This window comes from Anopheles stephensi, chromosome 2 (assembly GCF_013141755.1).
Source record: "Anopheles stephensi strain Indian chromosome 2, UCI_ANSTEP_V1.0, whole genome shotgun sequence".
In the NCBI taxonomy this organism is placed as follows: domain Eukaryota; kingdom Metazoa; phylum Arthropoda; class Insecta; order Diptera; family Culicidae; genus Anopheles; species Anopheles stephensi.
The window spans coordinates 92,579,482-92,602,237 of NC_050202.1; the positions used below are offsets into that span (position 1 = coordinate 92,579,482).

Here is a 22,756-nt window from a genome sequence, read left to right on the forward strand (position 1 = left end):
GTTCGTTTTCCCCCTGCCGAGAAAGAAAGATGTCCGAAGACGAAGACATCGAGCATCGGCGATTGTCTGGCACAGAACCATCTTTCGAACCGGTCTTGCTAGCACTTATGCTGGCTGTGGTGAAAAGGGGAAACACAGAGCGCAACATAAAAAACCCTGGACAGCGAGGAGAACAACGTGTAAAGCGCATCTACGCCAAGAGGTAGAACGCCACGGCACGGAACGCAAGAACAAGACGGAGGAACACACACACACACACCCATAAACGCTCGCCCGCGAACAAAAAGATGCGCACAAGATGAGCGCGGAGAGAAGCAGCAAGGGCGTGTGTTTCTGTGCGTGCGTGCGTGTGTCGGTGTGTGTGTGTGTGTGCCGAGCGTGAACCAGATCCGGACCGCCGGGCAGCTGGCAGCTGGCAGCGGCAGCATGCTCGACGAGCCGTATCATCCGATGTTTCATGCTCTCTTGTTACAATTTCAGAAAATGTGCAGCTGAAATAAACAACGCTCGCATCTGTTCGTTTCGTTCTGTTTTTCGTTTGCGCTTTTCTCAAAAAATTCGACCGCCTTTGCTGGTTTGTGCCGTTGATGGGGAAGCCGCATGAAGCTATTCCCCTAACCTGGCTTGCAATAGAGCGCGTTTTTCCTCAAACTAACGGTGGCTCGAAAGCTCCCCTAGACCGTGGGCTATTTTCTGTGGGCTGCTAGATCCGCCGTGTTGGTGAAAAACTGCAGAAACTTGCAGAAAGCGGGTCGAAAGCTTCCGGAACTCACCGGAGCGGTTGCCGTAGCTGGATCGGGTTTTCTGCTCTTCTCAATAGTTTCGCTGCTAAGCAAGCATGCGATGGTGGGGGATCTTGTCTTCAAACAGTCGGATGCACCGTTGCGTCCGTCGCGGAACTAGTCGGGCGTCGTCTAGCCTTGCCAAATGCAGCAGCAAAAAGGGAGAAGTAAGAGAAGCTGAAGCTGGAACTAGCTTTCTGCCGGTCTCAGTGTTTGCGCGGGAACCGATCCATCCAGAACAAACAGCTGTTTCTGACGTGCCGTGATACAAAGCACGTGTAGGACGCCGTTGGGGAACCGACCGACAGTCAGAAAAGACCATTAATCGACTATAAAAGTACTAGAGGAAGATGCTTTTCTGTAGGTAACATCGCGTTTCGGGGAGTTTTTAGATGAACAGTTGTCATAAAAATGTATATAAACAGTCACCGCACCAAAACACACATACACGCCCTGGCCTTGCCACTCTCGCCGAAGTAACGTCACCATTTGTGGGCCGTCCAAAAACCCTCCGTGACTGTGTGATTGTGTGTGGCTGCATGTGGCCATCGGTTGGAACGGTTTTATATGGGTTTTCATAAAAGTTTACTACCCATTTTTATGACTCTTACGCACCGCTGTACGAAAAACACCATCATAAACCGTCCCATTTGATGAGATGGGCCCCGCCGATCGAGAGAGCTGATGGGCACACGTGGGTTCAATGTGTACCTCCGAAGGGTAGGTCATTGCCGGCCTTGTGTTTCGGTTGTGTGAGACAAATATGCAGGTCTGATTAATAATAAAAAAAATCCTTTTTTTATTTATAAAGAACGGCCTGGCCGTAATGCTAAAAAAAACCTTAAAACCCGTTTATTCTTCAAAAGTACACTCAACATCAACGGTCAGTGTAGAAGAGAGTTAAATCAACACGCATGTGGCTCCCGAATCGATCGCTTTTCTCCTTCGGCACAAGAAGCCTCTCCAGGCCGAAGAAGCCAACCGGCGAACAACCCCAAACCGTTGGCGTGGTACGAAGCGAGAGCGCACGAGGGCGAAAAAGATCTCGGAATTTCGAGTGTGGGAAATTTTTTATCGATCCGCAACGATTCGGCCAGGAGTGAAGCACTGGCAGGAGGCACTAAAACCCTCGAGAAGGACACACAGCGGCAACTCACAAACACACACACACACAAGCACACACTCCGGGTCGAGTGCGAGATAAATCGATCGATGGTGAAAAAAGCGGTTCCTTTGGTTGATTTCTACCCTTCCGGACGACTGACGACTGTCTGGGGACCGGTTTTTGAGGCTGGCAGGATGTGACGGCTTTTCCCTTCTGTTTCGCTTCGCTTTCGGTTCTAACTAAGCGCCGGCGAAGGATAATACGGTGCGGGGTTAGTACCCTTGCGTTTTAAGTCCAATTTCACATTTGCATTTCATACACTTTTAAGGCTTTTTTCGAACCAGAAGCGGCGGCTGTTGCACACGCGGTGAGCGATGCAGAATACGCCCGGAAAGGAGAAAACACAGAAAAACAATAAGCGAGAGAGAGACAGAGAGCGAGAGAGGGCGAATACGCTGGCAACCGGCCGGCCGGTAGACCGGCTGGGAAAGACAGCATCCGTGCCAGGACCAGCGCGCGCTAGTGTGATTTTTTCGATAATTTATTCGAAATACTGTTTCTACCAGCGTCCCAGGAGCGTACGGAGGATTCCCGGGGCCGGCCGACGAGCTGGCCGAAAATTTGAACCGAATGCAGCAGAAGGCAGGCAAGGCGAGGCAGGTAGACGCGGGCGACGAGTTTAGAAGCGAAGAAGCAGAAGTTGTTCGATGATGTGGACAAGGAAGATGACACAGGAGGCATGAGAACAACTTAATGATGATGATGATGACGGTGCTGATGGTTGCATGCACGGGTGTGTTTTCGACGTTGTGCTTCGCGTGCATTGGAAATGCATTTCGGGGAAGCAAGATAATTTTCGGGTTTTTAATTATAGAGCGCTTAACACCAGATATTTGACGAGATACATTTATCGCTCTTACTTCTTTATTCGTTCTTTGCTTGGAGTTCTAGAGTTTGTTCTGCTTTATTTGAATTTATGTCACATTTAAGCTTAATGAATGTTTATATGTGAAAAATCATTTTCCTTATTTAAACGAACTTTTCTTCTCAAGAATGTGTTCAAGTCGTTTACTTTAGCAAAACGTTCCATGTGTTTATTTGAACAGTTGTATTTGATGCCTTCTGCCTAGTGGTTTTCTTCTACAGCACAGTACTTATGGATACTTCATTACCGTTTAAACTCACGATACAATATAAAGAACATTTAAAGTCAATAAGGCGTGAGTAATTACAATAATCATCGAAGGAGACAGAGCAAGAATAATATGGAATAGAACGTAACAGGGCGGTCCGGTGGCCGAGGCGATAACGGCGCCGGTCTTCAGATTCAGGACCGGGGTTCAGATCCCATCCAGGCGCAGGACTGACTACTTTGCTATGGGTGAAAACCAAGTCACAGAAAGCCAGAGATGTGGCAAACCGAGACCTCTCGAGGTAGTAGTGCCAAGGAAGAAGAAGAAGAAGAACGTGACAGATAATGCGAAAAATCATCTTCGCGTATCCTAATTCTCTTCTTGACTTCCGAAAGGGAGTCTTCAGAGGTCATTCTGAAGCAAGTAAGATTCTTTTCATCGTGGAATGCAACTGTTGTCTGAGGAAGACAAAACACGATTATTTCTGGCAAAATTATTTGATATAAGTAGAGGCACCTGCAGTAACTTGTGGGTCTCCCTTCACTTGTTGGGAAATTGAACTCAAATTAAGAACTTGATTACATCTAGAGATTTGAGAGCTTCAATCGTAGTAATTACAACAATAATATTACCATCAAGCCAATTATTTGTGATCGTCATTGCAAGACGGGCTCAGAGTTGTATACTACGAAGTTCATGAAAGGGATCCAGCGTTGCAACTACCACCAGAAGCTTCGATGGAATGTCTTGGAAGAGTATGTAGGTGTTCCGAAATTGTTGTTTAAGTTTGACTCGACTGTAAAGGTTAGAACTGGATCAATCTTGGTACCGCAAAGTGACACATTCGTCTAATTAAACCAGTGTTTAAAGGGCGCAATCGAGAGGGCTACATAAAAAACACCCCTGGCCTGGTGTTTGTTTTTGCTGATGCTGAAATTATTCTACCGTGAGATGATGACCGCTGCTGATGAGAATCAATTGAGCATCAATAGGTACAATTATCGCCACAAACGCCTCTAGCGGTGGGATAGAATTTTTAATAGGCCCACCCCACTTCTCCCCACAATCATCACCCGACGTAGCTTCCTTTAGTATAAGATTCACAACCGGACGATAATTCCTCGCTCAGTTGTTGTTCGCTTCTCCGGCGTATCGGTTCGAAGAGGGCAAAGTGTTTTCGACAAAGATGGCAGCGAAAGTGCTAATCGCGTTTGCTACCATCCTGACCTTCGTCGGGGTAAGTTGGTCAAGGAACTCGTTTGACTCGGTCGTAGTGTGATTGACGGGTGGGTTGGTTGTTGTTTGATTCGCTCCCACAGCTCGCAGTGGGTCAACAGGAGCTGTCAGAGTTACCGGAAGTGAAGGGATACAAGCTGCACTGCATCGAGTCTAGCGGAATCACCGAGAGCTCGGCGAAGAAGCTGGCTGCTGGCGATCCTATCAAAGACCCGGATCAAGCAACGAAGGTGACACACAATCGCGTTACATCTTTCACACATTAGCATCTGTTGCTGATCTGCTGCTCCCTTCCTTACAGTGCTTCGTCCAGTGCTTCTTCCAAAAGCTGCGTCTGGTGGACGAGAAAGGCGTCGTGCTGAAGGACAAGCTGGAGACGTTCCTGACCAAGCTGATGGATGCGGACAAGGCGAAGGATTACGTGAAGCAGTGTGACATACGGCGGACGAACCCGTGCGATACGGCGTACGCCGTGTACGATTGCTATTTGGGCAAGAAGGCCAAGTTGTTTTGAAAGCGTGAAATAAAGCATCGTGTTTTTGTTGGTCAGCAGTGCCCCAACGAAACCTGTTTGCCTGTTTGCGGTTTGCCAAAGAGGCTATGGTTGTTGTTCTTTTTTTGCTTCCTGCCTCGGTGAGGCGTTATTTCGCATGAGCTGTAAGAAAGTGAAAGTTTCTTCATTGCGCAATGGCAATGTGACGCAAAGCAACGCAAAAGAGAGGCCGAAATTTGTGTATTTTTGATGTAAGAAAAAATATTTATTCGTTTTGTACCTCAACTGCATCGTCCACTTACTATATGGCATCGACAGTAGTGTGCTGTGTGGCGTTGTCGCTGTCGTTATGAAGCTATTTTCAACTGCAACTGCAACCCGCCCATACTGTCCCTGTCTCGTCGTGTGTCGGTGCATCGCAGTGCAGTCACAATGGGAAGTAAGTGCGCCTCGGAGCTTCCACTTCCACATCGCCGACAGCTCGAACCCAAGGCCAACTAGTCGGCCGTGGCAGCGTAGCGAGTGCAACATACCGATGCACCGATGCAAGCGCCTCCTCTAGACACTGGTGGGGATTAAGCTCTCACCCGTGGCAGTGGGGGTTGTTGAGGTATTGGGTGGTGGTGGCAGGCGGGAAAGTTGGAGCTGTTTGCCAACGCTTGTCAGACAGAGGCCTGCTGCAGTACATGAGTTCCTGGTACGAATTTTTATCTATGAAACTATTCCCAGCGCCTAGACGACGTCCGAATGCTCGGTTGTAGTTGGCAAAAAGCTCTACTGATGGAATCCATCTCTTTCCCCCTGCCGGCAGATGGGCGGGTTTGTGTGTGTTTATCTCACTACTTTTCCCAGCTCCCATAGCAACACGCTTAGACGAGCCAACCTTCTTTTTCGCCATTGGCAACAAGCGATGGTGGAAAAATCGATCTAGTAGCTGGGAAAATTCATCCCAAACCAGAAAGGGTCGAGCAAGGGGTGAAGTGAAGGGGTGTAAGAGGCAGGAGATATGGAGAAGGGGAGGATAGTTTTCTAGCCGTCTGTGGAGACGAATAGATGGAAGAGAGCGAAAGGTGCGTGAGTGTGTGTGAGAAGAGATGCATTTTGCTAGATAAAACTGTGCGAACGTTTCTGCTCGCTGTTGTGTGTGTGAGCGAGACGTGCAGATGAATAGTTTTGCTGCGAATGAATGCGATGGAAGGTCGGTTTTGCTTTTGTTTTGCACAGTCGACGTCGCAGTGCAGCGCGTTGCATCGCGAAGGTTTACTGCTTCTCCTGTGAACCCGGTGGAGCATGTGCAAGCGTTCAAGTGACTTTATTTAGAGTGGCGGCTTTTTGCTTCTTGTTGCACACTGATCGTGGGGAAGTTGGATGTATGCCAACAGAGTTTGGACAAGAGATTTTGAAAATAATGTTAAATTCGTTTTAAAATTTTACAATATTTGTTTCAAGCTGGAAACAAGTAAACTTATAATAAACTTACATTTTTGTAGATGAAATAAAAATTTATCATAAACTCTACATCATCAACGAGCCTCGGACTCTCGAGCCCACTTTTTTAACCCCCACCTTTCTACTGAGCAACAAAAATAAATCCTGAATCCTCCGTCAGCTGCTGCTAGTTTGGTAGTTTCTGCGCGCGTTTTAAAGTGGGAGAGTGCTCGGACACAATCGGATTCTCGTAGGAAATTGTACCCTCGCAAGACTCACATCGGTTGGGCTTTTGTTTCCTTCTTTACCACCACCTTCGAAGCTGAAGAAACTCCCTCCCCGATGCACTTTTTTCAGACTTTTAGTGGGACGTCTGATCCTTTTGCTCGCGCTCGTTTCCTCGTTCGCTCAAACTGTCCGTTGTCCATTTTGGAAGCAGCCAAGTTAACAGAAGCTCATAAAACGTGTCAACCGGTGGAGGTAGTACCGCTGTTGGTGATTGTGAATTGTTCCGGGTGTTTTTATTTTATTTCTTACATCTTCTCCTTTATCACAAATTGACCAAACCGTGGGCCGAACCATCATTGTCCGGCGACCCTCCTTATTACGGTCCGTTTTTGTTGCCGGTTCGTTGGTTTTTTTCTTCTCTAGTGTGGGTTGAAGATGGAACAGAAGCAACCCTTTTTCTGGTGGGTAATTTGGAAAAAAAGCATGGCAGCGCGTTTCCCTGAGTGCAGAATAGGTTTCCATAGATGTCTAGCGTTGGAATTGGAAAAACGAAAGAAAATATTGTTTTTCCTCTTAAGCACCAGAGAAAGCACCAAAATTACCCCTTTTTGCTTTTCCCCTCACAATCACCAGGGACGGCCCATTGTGTGGGGTGGAAAAGAAAAATTGGCCACACACAGAAGGATGGATTGCGTGGTGTGTCCACCCACAAAAGGGGAATCAAGGGTTAAAAAATCCATCCCCCACAGATCTTTCGCTTATCAGGCGAACAAAACCACTCGAAAGGTACCGCGAGAAGGTATATAGCCGGAAACCGTTTCGGACAGCAGCTGGTCTGGGGTGTGAATCGATCGGGCAATTTTCTTTTTTCCACTTTGCAACGCCTACAATTAGGGAAAGCGTTGACGTGTCTGGGTAAGGATGATGGGTGCATAAAGGGGGAGAAAAGGAATTAAAATTTGTGTTCCAGTTTTGTTAGCTTTTTTGGGGAATTTATGTAAGTCAGAATCAAAGTGAATTGATATCGTAACAATAATGAACTCCATGTGCACATAGTTTTATTATTAACGCATAAACATGGGAAGTAAAAGGCCGAGCTAACCAACATCAAGAGGATCCTTGAGTACGGTGGATAACAAAAGCAAGAGTTCGATGAGTGATGATGAGGATAGATAAAAATTTATCATACAATAAAATGAATCGCGTTTTAAACACTGATATAATGTCTGGTGTTTGATTTATGTTTTCCCTTTAAATATAAAATGCTCCGTTTATTACATATGCTAGCGCCACGTACCGTTAAAATTATGAACTAGAAAGCGCCCTCTACTCAACGGATTGAATGATTGATTCGCAATTGGTGTGCCTTTTGACGTACAGATGGCGCTTGCGAGTTATGCATGCTTGCAGTAGATGGCGCTAACTCCGCTTCGTTCAAAGCGAGTTTGAACGTCATTCATTCCCCAACGGATTTATCTGATTTTCTCTTAGTTTTATGCCGTTAATGCCGTATTAATGCCTTTCATGACAAAAATATCAAATGAGCTTCTACAATATTTCAACTGCTTTCGGATGATCTCTTTCTTAAACTCCTGCTTCGAAACAATAAAAAGTCAACAACCGTTTTTATGTTTTGTTTTTATATTATTCATTACAGATAATATTTTATTTTTCATTTTATTGTATAGAAATTCATAAAGAAGACAATATAATTTATACTTCCATTACTGCTGTACGTCGGCCTGCGCTTGTTTTCTTCTTCTCTGCTTCCACTGAAATTGTGTGCATTTCTGTGTGTGTATTTTCCTTGTCTGTTTATGTTTTTGTTTCGTTTTCTGTATCTGTGGCCCTTGTATTCGATTGTTTGTCTACCTTTTGTTTTTCTTTTACTTTCAATGCAATAATGTATTACCATTACTTGATTTTTCCTTGTTTTGTTTTGCTTTGTAATAATATTAATCAATACAATATAATATAATGATATGATAATAAGTATTTACAATTCGCATTACCTTGTGTTGCTTCCTTTTTCATCTCGCTCTTCCCCGTTTTTTATCCTTTTGTTTATTGTTTTTCGCTTTGTTTTGTTTGTTTTTGCTTGAATTGTCTGTGCATGTTTGTGTGTGTGTGAGGGTGTTGTTGTTTGTGTGGAATTGTTTTTCAGCTTACTGTTTACGTTTACGAACATGCACACCAGCACTAAACCGACTCGATTGAAATACGAAACGAAAAGTGTTTGCATTCAGTTATCAGATCAGGCATTGTTGCCGTAAGTGAGTGTGTTGTTTGTTCGATTTTTCCACAAGCCGATTAAATCTCGATAAGTTACTAATTCAACCCGCCCCGTTTGTTTTCTTCCTCTGCCACCTCGCGCACGCGCTCTTACCATTAGATTATTATTAATTTCCGTCTGCTGTCCACCCTTGACTATACCTTGGGCAAGTTGTAATTACTGTAAACCATTTTACTGCATAATTGCTGGCTTCTCTAGATACTTCTAAATACTTGATCCTGTTTGTGTTTTGTTTTTTTGCCAAACCAAACCAAAGCTTCCACCAACGTTATGTACACGATCCGTCAACCTACCAACCGACCCTTGCCTAAGTTTCGCTCGATCGGTTATGGTCGATGATGCAAGAATAGAGTAAATCGAACGGAAAAGAAACAAAATGAAACCAGACAGACTTCAGTTAAAACGAAAACAACACCCACTCGGGAACTCGGGGTGGTATGCCCTAACAACTAATCAATAGAAGAACTATTACGGACAATAAGTTAACAAAATGTCGGTGCTTGTTTGTTTGTTTGTTTGTTTGTTTGCTTGTCTACTCTTTCTACACCTTACGCTACATTACACGCCCTTTTCTGTGGGTTCTCCTTTCGATGCCGGTTTTCCGCACCAGCTTCTCACGTCCAATTTGGGGTCGGGTTCCGCTTTTCTAAAAACGGCCTTTTGCATAAAATTATTGTTTTGTTTTTGTTTTTGAAATATGTATTCGCTCATAATATTGCATCCTTGGTTTTACTTCTTCGCCGAACATGCTTACGTATGCTTAAATCGTTCGTTCCTCGCTTCACCATTCTTTTGTTGTTGTTTTAATTTTCCCTTTTCTACTCTCTATTATACTTTAAATTTGTTTCGATTTACTTACGTACTTAAAAAAGTTGAACCTTTTGCTAGCTATTCATTCCTCTCTCTATTTCTTCTAGCCGTGCTTCTTGCGCTCGCGGCGTCTCACGTGAAACAATCTGTTAAACATGTTGTTTCGAGCCAGCTCGGACCCGAAGGCCGAGTTGCTGAGCCGCTGAGTAAGAGCAAGACCGTCGCCGGCTCGTTCGCGTAACAATATATCCAGCGAAGGGCGGGATGTCTAATGTACAGTACAGTAAAAACTAAAATCAGTTCCGCCGGGAGTCATACCCGTCCCCCCGGGGACACGTCCCTTTCCCTCGTCCCTCGCGCTTCCTGGTTACGTACGGGGTTTGAAATGTACAATGGTGTGCCAACCTGACTCTGGCAAGCACGTTAAAACGGACAAACTGTTCGTGTGTCTGTGTGGGCATGGGAATACCCAATTAAATGCGCCAACATGGACCAACTTTGCAGGGGTCAGTTCTGTTGCTTTCGCTAAATTCGGGATATGCGTTTGTTTGTTGTTGCTGCAGAGTGGGGATTTCGCTACGCCTCGTTCCTCTTATAACGGTGGAATGGAAGCAACGGGAAAGGGTGTGGTGATGGTGATCGCGCTCTGTGACGATCGAACTCGCTATGTACAGGACAATGTACAACTTCGAAGCTTGGTTCGAAGGAAATAATCATAAAAACACGAACGAAAGTAAGATAAAAGTTCTACTTCTGCAATTTCTGCCCTATGCTTGCCCTGTCTTCTAATGTGTGCTGTTTGTAGAAGAGTCGCTTGCTTTCCTGGTCGCATTACTGTTAAATATATTTGGTATGAAATTTGAGATCGCTTCATCGATGCTTAAAGAGACAGAAAACCGCATCACCGCATCACGAATGCAGCGGAACTTAAAACAAACAGGTGCATGTGATCGTGCGAAGAAGAAAGAAAACACGAGAAGGACCAACTCGTCACGATCCCGATCGACTCTCGCTCTGTAACGCCTAGCAATTACTTACACTTTAACAATATATTTGGCCTTTTTTCAGTTTGTAATGTGTACAAGTCCTTGTGAATAATGTGTGTGTGTGTGTGTCTGGGTGTGTGGGTTCCGTTTAGCTACAATCGGTTTACGATTAATATTTTACAAAACAAAAAAAGTGAACAATGGCGAATGGCGGAAGAGTATGTGAGTAAATTGCTTGTGCTTAAAATACGGTCACCCACTCAACTTCCTTTCTCGAGCGGAGAGCAAATTTTGATTGATTCTTGATTTATGTGCAATATTCTCTTCTTTTTTTTTGTTCTGCCGTCGCGCATTTTCTTTTGATTTTCAACTTCACCGTTACTAACCGGGCGCCTCCATTAGCGTTTCGGGATGGTTTGTGTTTTGGTTTGTTTCTCCACCCTTTTTATGTTTTGTTTTAAATTTTCTCTAAGTACGTTTATTAAACTTTCCCGGTTGGCTGGAACACGGCCTTTCGCTTCGCTGCTCTCATTATCTACAAGATTTGATAAAAACATATAAATGCAATTCGCAAACACGATCACCGTCGGCGTTCGGTTCGGTCTCGTCCTTAACTTCCCTTAGGACCCCCCTTTTTACTCGCTCCTTCCCCTTCTCCTTCTGTTCGTTCGATCTAAACTATTAAAAACATAAGCGAAAGAAACGGTACGATAGTTAAAAGAAAAGTAAATCCTAACTCAATAAGCTTAAACCGAATCCTCCATTTTCTCGCGATCTAAAGCCGAGCTTCTGTTACGAGGGAAAATGGAAAGTTCGTCTCTTTGTCTTCTTGCTATTCCGCGTGGACCACCGGATTCACCGTTCCGTTCGGTTTAAATAATGAACCTTACCAGCTAAACGAGCGTTGACTTTTTTGTGTGTTTGCAAGCTCTCTTTCTCTCTCTCTCTCTCTCTCTCGCTGTATTGATTTCTATTTGTTGCTTGACAGTTGCATCCGCGCATTTGTTTTAAAAACTTCACCTCATAACAGTCTTCTTACACACAGCGTGAAGGGCACGAAACGTAGAGTAGAGAAACAAGGAAGTGGTAGAAACGAATAGATTATTTACAAGAACGTAAGGAAAAAGTGGAGGTTTAGAACAATCACATACACAGCTCGCTAGCGTGTCTCTTTGTCTCGCTCGGCTTTGTCTTTGCGACACTTTTTGTTTGTCCAACGGGGATGTTGTTTGATTGCACTGATACTGCTGCTGCCACTACACACGGTCACTTCCGGTTTAGAACCGGCCCTAGTACGCATCCCACCGATCACCGTTGTTATCGTCGAGGATCTCCTTCTTGACCATCACCGAGGACGAAGCAGGACTGGAGGTTCCCGAACGGTTGCCGTTACTCTCTTGCTGGGCCGAATCGGATGCCGCTTCTTCCACGCCCGGTCGCAACGCGTCCGAACACGGTGCTTCCGATTCCGACTCATCGTTTGCAGTTCTCGACCGATCCTCGTCCAGCTTACCCTCCGATCCGTACGAGGAGTGCTTGGAGTGAGTGGACTTGGCGTCATCCTCTTCGTTTTCCGCATCACTCGACGGGTCGTCCTGGGCTTGGGAAGGCACGGTCGCTCCGGCACCGGTTGCCGCTGCAACGGCTGCTGCTGCTGCCGCTGCCATGGCCGCGGCAAATCGTTGCTGCACAGAGGGTACACCGTCCGGAGGCTGCAGCACGCAAACCCCGTTGATGATCGCATCCGTGGCGTCCTTCTTGGCGGAGGGAATGTTGGAGACGGCCGTCGCTACGGAACCGGTCTTCTTGTCCGGATCTTGCCACTCAGGGTTGACCCACTGCGGGGCAGCTGGCTTACGGCGACTGATTCGCGACATGGCTTGCAGGCTGGCGAGCGAGAGGGATGTTTTGAGGTCGTCATCGTCACCGCCCCGTTTGCTGCTTCCGTCCATCGATTCCGAATCGCTCATGTGACCACTGCCGGCTTCCTCTTCGTTCTCCGCATCATCTTCGTAGTCGTCGTCACCTTCCCGCTTCAACGAGGAGGGCATGGACAGGTCGAGTCCGCTCATCTGCTCGCTGATGCTCTTGTTGAGGGCTGCCAGATCCGCCTCACTGCCCGGCATGAACCCTCGGCCGATCAGAGCGGCCAGGTTGGTGGCAGGTGCGGTGGCCGCGAAGTAAGGCGGATAGGGCAGAGGCATACCGCTCAGACCCAACCGCTCTTTTTGGATTTCCATCAACCGCTGGCCAAGCAACACGCGGAACTGCACCGGATCAAACGGTGCACCGGATTGGTTTTCGCGCGAAGGAATCGGTTCGGACGGTTGACCATGCGGGACCTGCTGCTTGAGACGCATTCGGTGGTTGTGGAACCAGTTGGTGATCGTGCGGGTCGAGAGCCCAAGTTCACTAGCCAGAAATTCGATTGTCTGCACGTTGGGATACGGATCGAGCGCGAACGCCAGTCGGAGAGCTTCCTTCTGCTCCTCGGAGAACAGGACACGCTGCTTCTTGTTCGGAGGAGCTGTCGCCGACCCAACCGAACCGGGTCCGGGTGAGTTGGAGTGGTAGAACTCGGACGTGTCGTTGCTCGAGGTATCGCTACTATTGTCCTGTCCACCTGGGCCAGTCGATCGACGCCGTTTGCTGGCCTCACGTCGCTCGTTCTTCAGCACCTGCAGTCGTTCGACGTTGTTGGCATCGCTCAACCACAGCTGCATGCGGATGAACGGTTCACGGCCCTTGATGCTCAGCATATGCCAGGGCTTCGGTTTGGACAGCAGCTCAGACACGGATCCCTGCGAAAGTCCCAGCACAGCCTCTCCGAAGATCTTCTGTCCGATGTTGTTCGCCAACAGCGCCTCCTTGATCTTGGTCGTGATAACCTGCGTGTCGAGGTCTTGCGTGAGTGCGGCCATTTCGTACACCGTCGGGGAGATGTGTTGGTGGAGCGATCCTCGCATTGAGTTCGGTGCCCCTGCCTGCGATGCGTGCTGTCCAACGGATCCCGGAGGTCCTTGCGGGACGGGCGAGTGGATTGGCATCATGATGGAGGACTTCTTGTCTTGCGCAGCCGCATGGCCCTGCAGCGCGATGGCATGCTGGGGAGGAATGCCCGGAGGCGTCAGGAGCATCGTCTGCGGGGACGGTTGCTGAGGCCGTTGCTGTGAGGAGGAGTTCTGCGAGCCCATGGCACCGAGGGGCGATGGCTGAGAGGAAGGTGGCTGTTGTGCCGTGTGACGCTGTACTTCCTGTACCTGAGCGGCGTGATGCGCGGCGGCAGCAGCTGCAGCAGCCGCGGCCAGCTGATGCTGATGCTGTGCGGCAGCCTGGGCCGCTTGGGCCGTGGGCATTTGCTGCTGCATCTGGGAGATCTGAAGCTGTAGCAACGTTTTCTGCTGATCCTGCTGCAACTTGCTGATCGAGTCGCTCAGCATCTTGGGCATGGTCGGAGGCATCTGCTTCTGCAGGTGGAGTCCGGGCAGTTGCGGCGTACCGCTGTAGTTGCCCGTGCGCATTAGTTTCTCCGGAGCGATCTTGTACTGACTGGCGACTAGCTTGTGCACCGCGTTCTCATCCTCCAGGAACATCTTCATACGGATGAAGGGTTCGCGGCCTTTCTGGGTTAGCATGTGCCAGGGCTTTGGTCGGGCGAGTAGATCGCTGACCGACCCTTGCGAGAGGCCCAGCACGGACTCTCCGAACAGCCGCTGACTGATCGAATACTGCGAAAGGGATTCCTTGACGCGCCGCACAATGTCCTCTGTGTTGAGGTTGTTGTACAGATCGAACTGTTGCTGAGTGATGGGTGGCAGGATGGCTTTGAGTGGGCGCTGTTGCGTGGTGTGATGTGGTGTGACGGGTGGTTGCGTGATGAGGGAGTTAGTGATCGACGCCATTCGCTGCAGCGGACTGGCCGCTACGGAGAAGTCGTCTGTGGGTGTGATTGTCGGGGGCAGGATGCTGTTGCCGATGGGACTTGGCGCGGCGGAGGAGGCGGTCGTGGTGGGCGTACACATGCCCGACGGTTCCGAAGGCTTTGGTTTCACCAGACTGAAGGCGCTGTGTTTCATGCTTTCGTCCAACTCCTTCTGGCTCATGTCAGCATCGGACTCGGCGTCGGATATCGCGCCGTTCAGCTTGGATGCGGACGATTGCTTCTCCTTTGGCAGGGACAGATCCTGCACAGATCCTCCGTTCAATCCCGTCGTAGTGTGCTGCGACGGTTGCGATGGAGTCGACGGTTGTCCTGACGGCGTGGAAGGTTGCGATGGTTGTTGTGGTTGCTGTTGTTGCTGCTGCTGCTGCTGTTGCTGCTGTTGGTGTTGGAGTGCCAAGAAGTTGGGAAGGCTGGAAATGTTGGGCATGCCTGGAAGCGTGGCAGAGGCGTTCTGCTGCAGTTTGGCCAGTTCTCGGTGGTAGGCCTCAAATGCCATCCGGAGATTGTCGTCCTGTAGGCGATCCATCGGTGGCATACCGCCGCTGAGAAAGTGTGGAAATAGCAGACTAAAACCGATCAGAGTTATAGCAAACCTGTTTGGCAATTCGATTGGAGCTTCTTATGGTGGCGCACTCCACCATCGTACTTACTTTGGGAACTCTCGCGGACTGCGCATCAGCTTGGAGAACTCTTCCTGGTAGATCTTGGCGATCTTGTCCTGCGAGATGTCGTCGTTGTCGTACTTCTTGGGTCGCCCGCTACTGCCCAGACGTCCGCCGCTAAGATAGTCTTTGGAGAAGGGTGAGTGGACGTCACGGTTGTGTGGCGATTTGGAGTCATTGTCACTATGCTGCGTGGAGTCGTCCAGTCCGCTGAGATGAAGCTGCTGTAGCTGGTGCTGCTGCAGTTGCATCTGTTCGCGCATCTGCTGCTGATGGTGGGCCTGTTGCTGTGGAGTGGGCTGCTCGCCCCGCTTCATCATGGAGGCTTCGGACAGGATTTGCTGCATGCGGTCGTCGCTGAGATCACCGTCTGGCCGACCGTACGATGGCATTCCGGGTTCTGCACCTGCAATTAGTATACATCTGTCATATAAACCAGCGACATTGGGCCAGCCCGTGGCGTGGTGTGCGATGAAGTTTAAGTGTAACGCATCTCCCTAACGCGCCCTGACTACATTGAAATGGTAGAAGAAGCCAAAGAACGCTTTAGCTCACAAGACTGAAGATGGGCGTCACCTTGTACGCCACGAAGATGTACGAAGATGGATAAAATATGTTGCTCTTGAAAATATACATTTTATGCGAACGTGTATCATCATCAGCATCAGCATCATTGTACGCCGTCATCGGTTCGAATTCAAAGAGAAAAATCACCGCAAACGTACGTCAGAAGAAGCTCTTGAACTGAAGGTGCCAGAGGGAAAAGGACACTCGCCGAGGAAAGGCGCGCAGATCACACATATGCATCGCAACGGAATATCCCAATCGTTGTCCAATGGCGTAGAGGGAAATGGAGCAAAAGAAAGAAACGGATAAAGGGCATCCCTTCGGGCCCAGAGCGCCTGTCCCTACGAATGTCGGAATGGAAGCTGAAACCGCGTGGCTGCATCCACCAGTCGGGGGCTCTATCTCCCGTCCCAATCTATATTTATTCGTTCGGCTTTTATAAAATTTATATCAAACGTCTCCATCCAACCATCTTCCCGGCCCGGTGATGGGTTTCTTGTTCCGTTTTCGCCATTTCGCTTCTTTTGATTTGCGCGCTGCTTTGCCCTGTACTTTATCTCCCTTTGAAGCCATCATCGTTATGTTGCTTCTCCGCGGAGATGAGACGTGCGATTATGACGGAGACCGGAGCAAGAACGACGATTAAGCAAAACAAAGCAAGGGCAGCAACAAAAACGATGCATTTCGGTTGGAAACGAGCGCAGAAAACGTGCGGAACTAATTGGTATTTTAATCGCGACTATAAACTGCACATCCTTCCATCGGCTGCAATTGCATGCTGCCGTGACTTTGCGACGACCCCGAGGCTGGAGTCGGCTGCAGTTTCTGATGACTTTGATCGATTTTCGCCGATCGCTTGGCTGCGTGAGGCAGCCGCCATTTTGTTCGCCTTCCGCAACTGCTCGAAGCACTGCTCGAGCACGATAAGTGTGCTATCCGACTCGGATGGTACTTAAGCGGGGCCCGGGCTGTAATTCTTCTAACCTCACTTTATTTGACAGCTTTGTAGACAGTGTTGTGTCCTCGTGTGGACGCGTGGGCACACCAGGGGTCACGGGGACCATTTATCCGCGTGGAGTTTATTTTCGTCGCCCGATTGGCCCCAGTCCCAGAAGGCAGTGCACACACACCCATACACACACAGGCACATATCGAGGCCTGGGGGATCATAAAAGCGAATACCTATAAATCACACGTCTCGTAAAAAGTCGTCATTTTGCCAGGGCCCGAACAACCCGAACAACAGCGCTCGACAGCGGGGTTCGGCAGCATCTTAACGATCTGCGGCAAACGATATGGCTGCAATGTCCTTGATCGCCCGCCGTACGAATCAAACAACGATTCTGCGAAGTGACAATGATATTTGCCAACACCAACAGCGTCCCACCGTGGACGTGGGCTCGGGTTTGGAGATGGTTTCGTTCGAAGAATCAATCAACCTCCATGCCCCCAACGCTGGGCAAGTCTTTGCAGGACCAGGGCACGGGACGGAAGGGATCCATCAAATTAGTCATTAGCGCACGCGAGGCGAGGCGACGACCGATGCCGAGGGCCCCGTTTCGGCGCGCGCGTAATTGGCCAGCGGCACGCAAATCCCAATGCGGAGCAAACGTCGTCTGCCATTAAACGGAAGCAGTCGGGGCCTCGCAAATCACCCGGGCCCAAATCACAAAGACCCGAACGCGGGACTCGCCCTATTGATGAAGTCCTCGGCAAGATGCAGGAGGATCTTGTGCCGGAAGATGCCACGCCAGAGCAGGAGTTGTTTCCGATGAGTCGTTTACTGTACTGTCTGGAGTTCGTCTAATGCTGGTGGAGTAATTATAGCGAAACGTCTGTCATTTGTGCCCCGTTGTGCTCTTTTGCGTCCTTTCTTTACCATTCGGTGAAAAACACAGAAGAGCAAAGTCGGCTTAATGTAGGAGAGCATCGCTGCTTTCCATTTGCATTCGACAGGGGGCGAACCGTGCGGCATCGGCATTGAGACCCTTCGATTCCAGAGAAACCTTCGTGCCCCGCGGTGTTGGTGTAATTTTTTTGATTGATTATGAAGTCTTCTTTCAGGCACAGCGTCGAGGGCAGATGGGGAAAAATCAGCAAAAAACAACATCCCTCCAAACAAAAACAATCGCAAGGGTAAATGCAGTTTGGAAGAGTAAGTGCACTGTTGTTCCCTTTTGTGTTCCGTTCATTCCGCGCCGCGAATGGAGGATGCTGAAGCGAACGTCGAAGTATTTGTTGCTTCCGAAAATATTCCCTCGGGCGGCGACGCGTACTAATCATCGAACGATGGCAGGTTTTGTAGGCACGGCCACATATTTATTTGATATTAATATGGCAAATGCACTGCCGAGACACGAACTCGAACACGAGCTGCGTTGTCTTTTGTTCGGTGCGAATAATCATAAAGGGAGGAAAAGAATGGAAAAATCCTTCCAATTTCTAGATTATCCTTCGGCGCAATCTTCCTGGCAGAATACCGCAACTTTTTTGTTCGTAGCTCTAGATGGGGGACACGAATCTCTACGCAACTACGCCTCACCCGAGGGCGAGAAAACAAACAAAAAAAGGAGATTTGATTATTTTTTCCCTCCGATTTTGATTTGCTTTAGGCGGGCCGTGCTCGAATTTTAATTGAAATTGACAATCGAACGATGCGCTTGTGTGCTGCGGCTGAAACCTCGGTGTGAGAAGTAATTACAAATCAGGTTCAATCAATTTTCAAACACTTGTTACCCTCGGGGCGATCGTATCGATCGCAATGTTTACACATTCGGCCGCTCGTTAGTGCGCGTGCACGTGCCATTCGGAGCTGGTGAGCTGCTCATTAACAAATCGTTAGGAAGTGGCAGCTCTCTCACTCGCTGTGAGTGAGTTCCCGGTGAGATGACCATAATTACAGCCAATTGAATGGGCAGCTGCTTCCTGCGCTGAGCAGAAGACAAAGTTAATGAGACGCGTCCTGTTTAAACTGCCAAATGATTCACCCGTGCCGGGGCTGGAAGCGTCCATCTCGGGTCGGGTGTTTCGCATTTTAAAATGTAGCGATCGTTCGGAATTATCACTTCATTAAGTTTTACATCGTGCGATGGGCGGATCGGGCACCGGCACCGAGCGAAATGATCCACGAAAATGTGTCGATGACGAGGTCAGGGAAGACGCCACTGCTGTCGGGAAATCTGATTCCAAACGATCTAAATCTATGTTGGTAAGGGCGTGTAGTATGCAGTCCAAACCGTCCATGTGTGCAATTGCTGCAGTATCATATTATTACTAAATTATTTTTATTACCACACACTCACACACACACACACACACACACACACACACAGTCGGCAACATCAGCAACAGCTGCATCGCAATGGGAAATATTCAAACGGCCATTCGAACGACGAGGCTGTAAAATTTGCGTTCAAATCACTTGCCCTCCCGGTATAACTGTCCAACACTTGGCAAATAATGTCACCAACACACACACGCATTCGCACACATCAGTCCAGTCCAGAGAGTGAGAAATTTTAATTATGAGGTGACGAAATAATTTGAAATTTTGTAATAATTAAAACCGATTTAGCACTGCCGAACTACTGTCGGACGGTGGGTCGGAGTAGCCGAGATTCGGTCGTGGTCAGCGGTCCGTGTGATGCGGGTGTCAGATGAAATTAAAGTGCCAAATGTGGAGCACCGCCGGGCGATGGAGGGTGCAAATCGATGAACGCATCCCTGTGTGAACGCACTCGCTTTAAGGGGTTTAATTATCAGGTTGTCAGCGGAAAATCTGGCCAGAAATCTTCGGCACAGAGGCAAGGCTCCATAATCCATCTAATTTAGCGCCAAACAGCTGGGAACTCTCGAGCACTGGAGGGCGAACTCGTAGGAACTTGGCCCGGGATCTCGGAATGTGACGGAATTTGCATTAGCAAAAGAATGGCAGAGCGGACGGGAGAACACATTTTTCCTGGTGGCAAGTTACGATAATTGAATAACTAATACCGCCCTAATAAAAATAATCTGGAACACTGCGATGGGAATGAGTTTCGGGCATGGGAGAGGACACACAATTCCGTTGTTTTTTTTCTGTTTCGCTTGGGTGTGTGAATAAACTTGGCGCTATCAGTCTCGCGTCGCGTCGCGTAATTTATTCACCCTCTAATTTTCCAATCGATCTACCGACTGTCTGTGTTTTCCGTTTTTCGCACGTGGCATAAAGTTTCGGGTGGGAAAAAGAATCATTTCTTCATCGGGTGTATGTTGGAGCTTCGAGGTTTTCGGTGTGGGCCACACCAAAAAACCCAATTGTTCTACCTAGTCCGCAAGCGTTCGTGTTGAAAGAGACAGTTTAGTCACAGCTTAGGGCCCGGGAAAAAAGGAACGTCAGTTCATCCGCAGCTCCGTTCGCTAAATGGAAACTAATTAATTCACTCCGTTTTTGGGAGCGCAAATGTATTGGCTGAATTCGTAATTCGTTGCCGTTGCGAGTTGAATTGATACCGATTGTTCAGGTTCTCCAATTGCAAAACGACTCGCTTTGTCTAGCTCCAAGGGTTGCGATCTGTGGGTGGCTGAAGAAAATATGTTCTCAATGCCATCGGAGAGTTCACAGAGTTTTACAGCAACAACCGAAGCCTCTGTTATGCGTATTGATAAAGCGAACTTTACGACCATTTTCCACCTCGAAACACACGCGTATACACGCACACACATTCGGTGCAAAACTAATGGAAATATTAAACATTCATCCTAACGATCGTGCGCGATGGCGAAGCGACAGCAATTTTCCAAAAACCGAACCGGCAATAAAAATGGCAAGCAAAGCGTTTTTCGGGATCCTTTAAACGCGCGTTCCGCGTTCGAGTTCGGAAGCAAAAAAGATAAAACAAAATGCCATAAATAAATATGGATTTTTATTAACATCGCTCTCACCTTTTTCCTTTTCCGATTGGGTAAACAAGACAGTTAAGAAAGGAAGTAACCAAGAGGGAGGGCATGCAAATGTCACCCCAACCGGCCAGGACGGAAGTACGAGGGTGACGATTATACTGTTTTGGGTGGAAATCACATAAATTCCTTATTGAAAGCAATTCTTACCGAAATGAAATAATAAAGGAAAACCATCGGTGGAATCCGCGCAAACACAACCGAAAGCAAGGTGAAAAAAGGAAAACAAACGCCCGACCGGATATCCAGCCCTAAGCTGGCTTTCTCCTCAGGACGGTCTCGGTTACATTTCCTTCCTTTGATATTGCTCCCTTAGTGTGTGTGTGTGTCGTTGACGTCTTCGCGTTCGACGAGGGAAGGAATATTATTATTAATCTCCTTCCCTCCCTTTCAACCTACCCTCCACCCCCTCTCGCATATCATCGGTGCAGAGTGCGGTCTAATCTACATGTCAGTTGTTTATTACCTTTCACCTTTTTCCACCGAGCCGATGAGTCCTTTCTTTTATTTCTTCCCTATATCGACGAGATCACGCGGTTCGTTGTAAAATATTCGCGGGATACAGGTTATTTATTTCGTATTTATGCGTCCCACCCTACCACCCCACCACAACCGGCCCTGTTTGGGGGGGGGGGGTGGATTGGTGAAATGTCTCCGTTATGGTAGGCATTATTCGCTTGAGGGTGAGTATGATTTATACTACAAGGGAACACACACACCGTGTTGTAAGGGCGGTTGGTGGAAAACCTTTATGAAATTGGCACGCCCGGGGTCGAGGGAAATTGACGAAATTGTCACCGCGTTTTCCCCCATAACAAGGAACGAGGTTTGATGAAATATTTTCAATATTTTTCCCATTTCTCCCAGTCGGTTCGTTCGGTTCGGGGTGCTCGAGAGCATTAGCTCGCTTGGCAGGAACACGGGAACGAGATCGGTGACGGGATTTATTTGATTTTGTGCGTCTGAGATGTCACCGGAAGGACAGAGCCGATCCGGGCGGGTGGAAGAGCAACAGGAAGGAGGATGAGCCACGGGTTTTATTGAAGTGTAAACAGAGGGCGGCAGCGCAAGAACAAGGACGTCCGCGTGACGTCGTGATTGATAAATGTCATGTAATCAATTATCGTTAAGGAGCCCACCGACGATGGGAAGGAACAGATCCTTGATGCTGCCACTTTTGATCTCGCTCGCCGTACGGCGGTGGAAAATGCGACACTTTCCCTGTCACACGGGTTGGCCTTGGATAAGCCGAAGAAGACTGCGCCATGTCAGGAATGGCGCACTGATTTATGGCAGCTAGAGGCGAAGATTCGCGTTCACATTTCGGTCGTTAGATCGGCGATGATGATGATGAGTTCGAATGCGTGATTTTTCGATTTTAATTACCCGAACGGTGCGACGGAGATCTTTTCACTTTCGCTTTCGAAATAGATCGATTGCGTGTAAGGCCAATGGCATCTAGCGACGTCGCTACCGTACGCCGTGTGTCATCGAAATGTTATTAACCTCACCATCTCTCTCCCTGGCTGTATTTCAGATCTGGCCAGGATGAAATCGAATTTATAAATATGTCGTGAATAATTAATTAATGCCGCACGCAGACCGAATGCGACAGACATCGGGCATCGGTTCGACAAAAAGTCGAACGATCGTTCGCAACGATCCTCACGATCCTCTCTCGCGTGTGCGGTGGTTTCCCGTGGAATAATTTGCGCTTTTCCACCATGCTGCACTGTGCGTGAGTAAACAAAGAAATATCACCCGTCCCGTGAGGTTTTCTCCCCCAAAATCGAGGGATCTAGGAACACGCAGCTGCCATCGTCTGCCTGGCAGAGACAACAAGCAAATGCAGCCAGAAGCGACATCGGCCAATGGCAGGCACAAGAATTGCATGCAACCTTCGGGTGACAATATATTTATAATATTAGTTTATTGAAATGTGCGATGAGGAAAACTCCGTTCCTTCCTAGCGCGGCCGCAACTAAGCAAGGCCGGCCTCTACGGTTGGGCCAATTTAAATTCATTCGTGCCCCGTACGCGCAGCAATGTCCCGCCCTTCCTTGCTGCTGCCCTTTCGCCAACCCATTACATTGAAATCTATAGTGTGTAAATTTTGTATCAATGTTATAAATAACCCATTTGGCGGTACGCG

The 22,756-nt window shown here is 48.3% G+C and overlaps 2 protein-coding genes across 13 annotated transcripts in view; one reads left to right on the forward strand and one right to left on the reverse strand.

Annotated features, from left to right (window-relative positions):
• Window positions 1-4,107: 4,107 nt before the first annotated feature.
• Window positions 4,108-4,853, forward strand: LOC118503161 (general odorant-binding protein 56a-like). The gene is made up of 3 exons (XM_036036122.1): window positions 4,108-4,257; window positions 4,340-4,486; window positions 4,558-4,853. The coding sequence occupies exons 1-3, from the start codon at window positions 4,207-4,209 to the stop codon at window positions 4,768-4,770; spliced, it is 411 nt and encodes a 136-aa protein (XP_035892015.1). The 5' UTR covers window positions 4,108-4,206; the 3' UTR covers window positions 4,771-4,853.
• A 3,188-nt stretch (window positions 4,854-8,041) lies between these two features.
• LOC118505845 (homeobox protein cut) overlaps window positions 8,042-22,756 on the reverse strand; it is a 156,682-nt gene continuing 141,967 nt past the window's right edge. For 11 of the 12 annotated variants that reach the window (XM_036042213.1, XM_036042208.1, XM_036042207.1 and 8 more), the window contains 2 exons: window positions 15,088-15,505; window positions 8,042-15,003 (listed from right to left, as the gene is read on the reverse strand). In XM_036042213.1, the coding sequence (XP_035898106.1) occupies window positions 11,784-15,003; window positions 15,088-15,505 (3,638 nt within the window). In that variant the 3' untranslated portion in view covers window positions 8,042-11,783. The remainder of the gene's footprint in view (window positions 15,004-15,087; window positions 15,506-22,756) is intronic. The other variant, XM_036042214.1, reaches the window with a different exon arrangement.

What these genes read in the sequence shown, in the direction of transcription:
- LOC118503161 (XM_036036122.1), top strand. Translation starts at nt 4,207, where the DNA reads ATGGCAGCGAAAGTGCTAATCGCGTTTGCTACCATCCTGACCTTCGTC. An exon ending in CCATCCTGACCTTCGTCGGG is followed by an intron (nt 4,258 to 4,339) that starts GTAAGTTGGTCA and finishes TCGCTCCCACAG; the next exon opens with CTCGCAGTGGGTCAACAGGA. An exon ending in ACCCGGATCAAGCAACGAAG is followed by an intron (nt 4,487 to 4,557) that starts GTGACACACAAT and finishes CCTTCCTTACAG; the next exon opens with TGCTTCGTCCAGTGCTTCTT.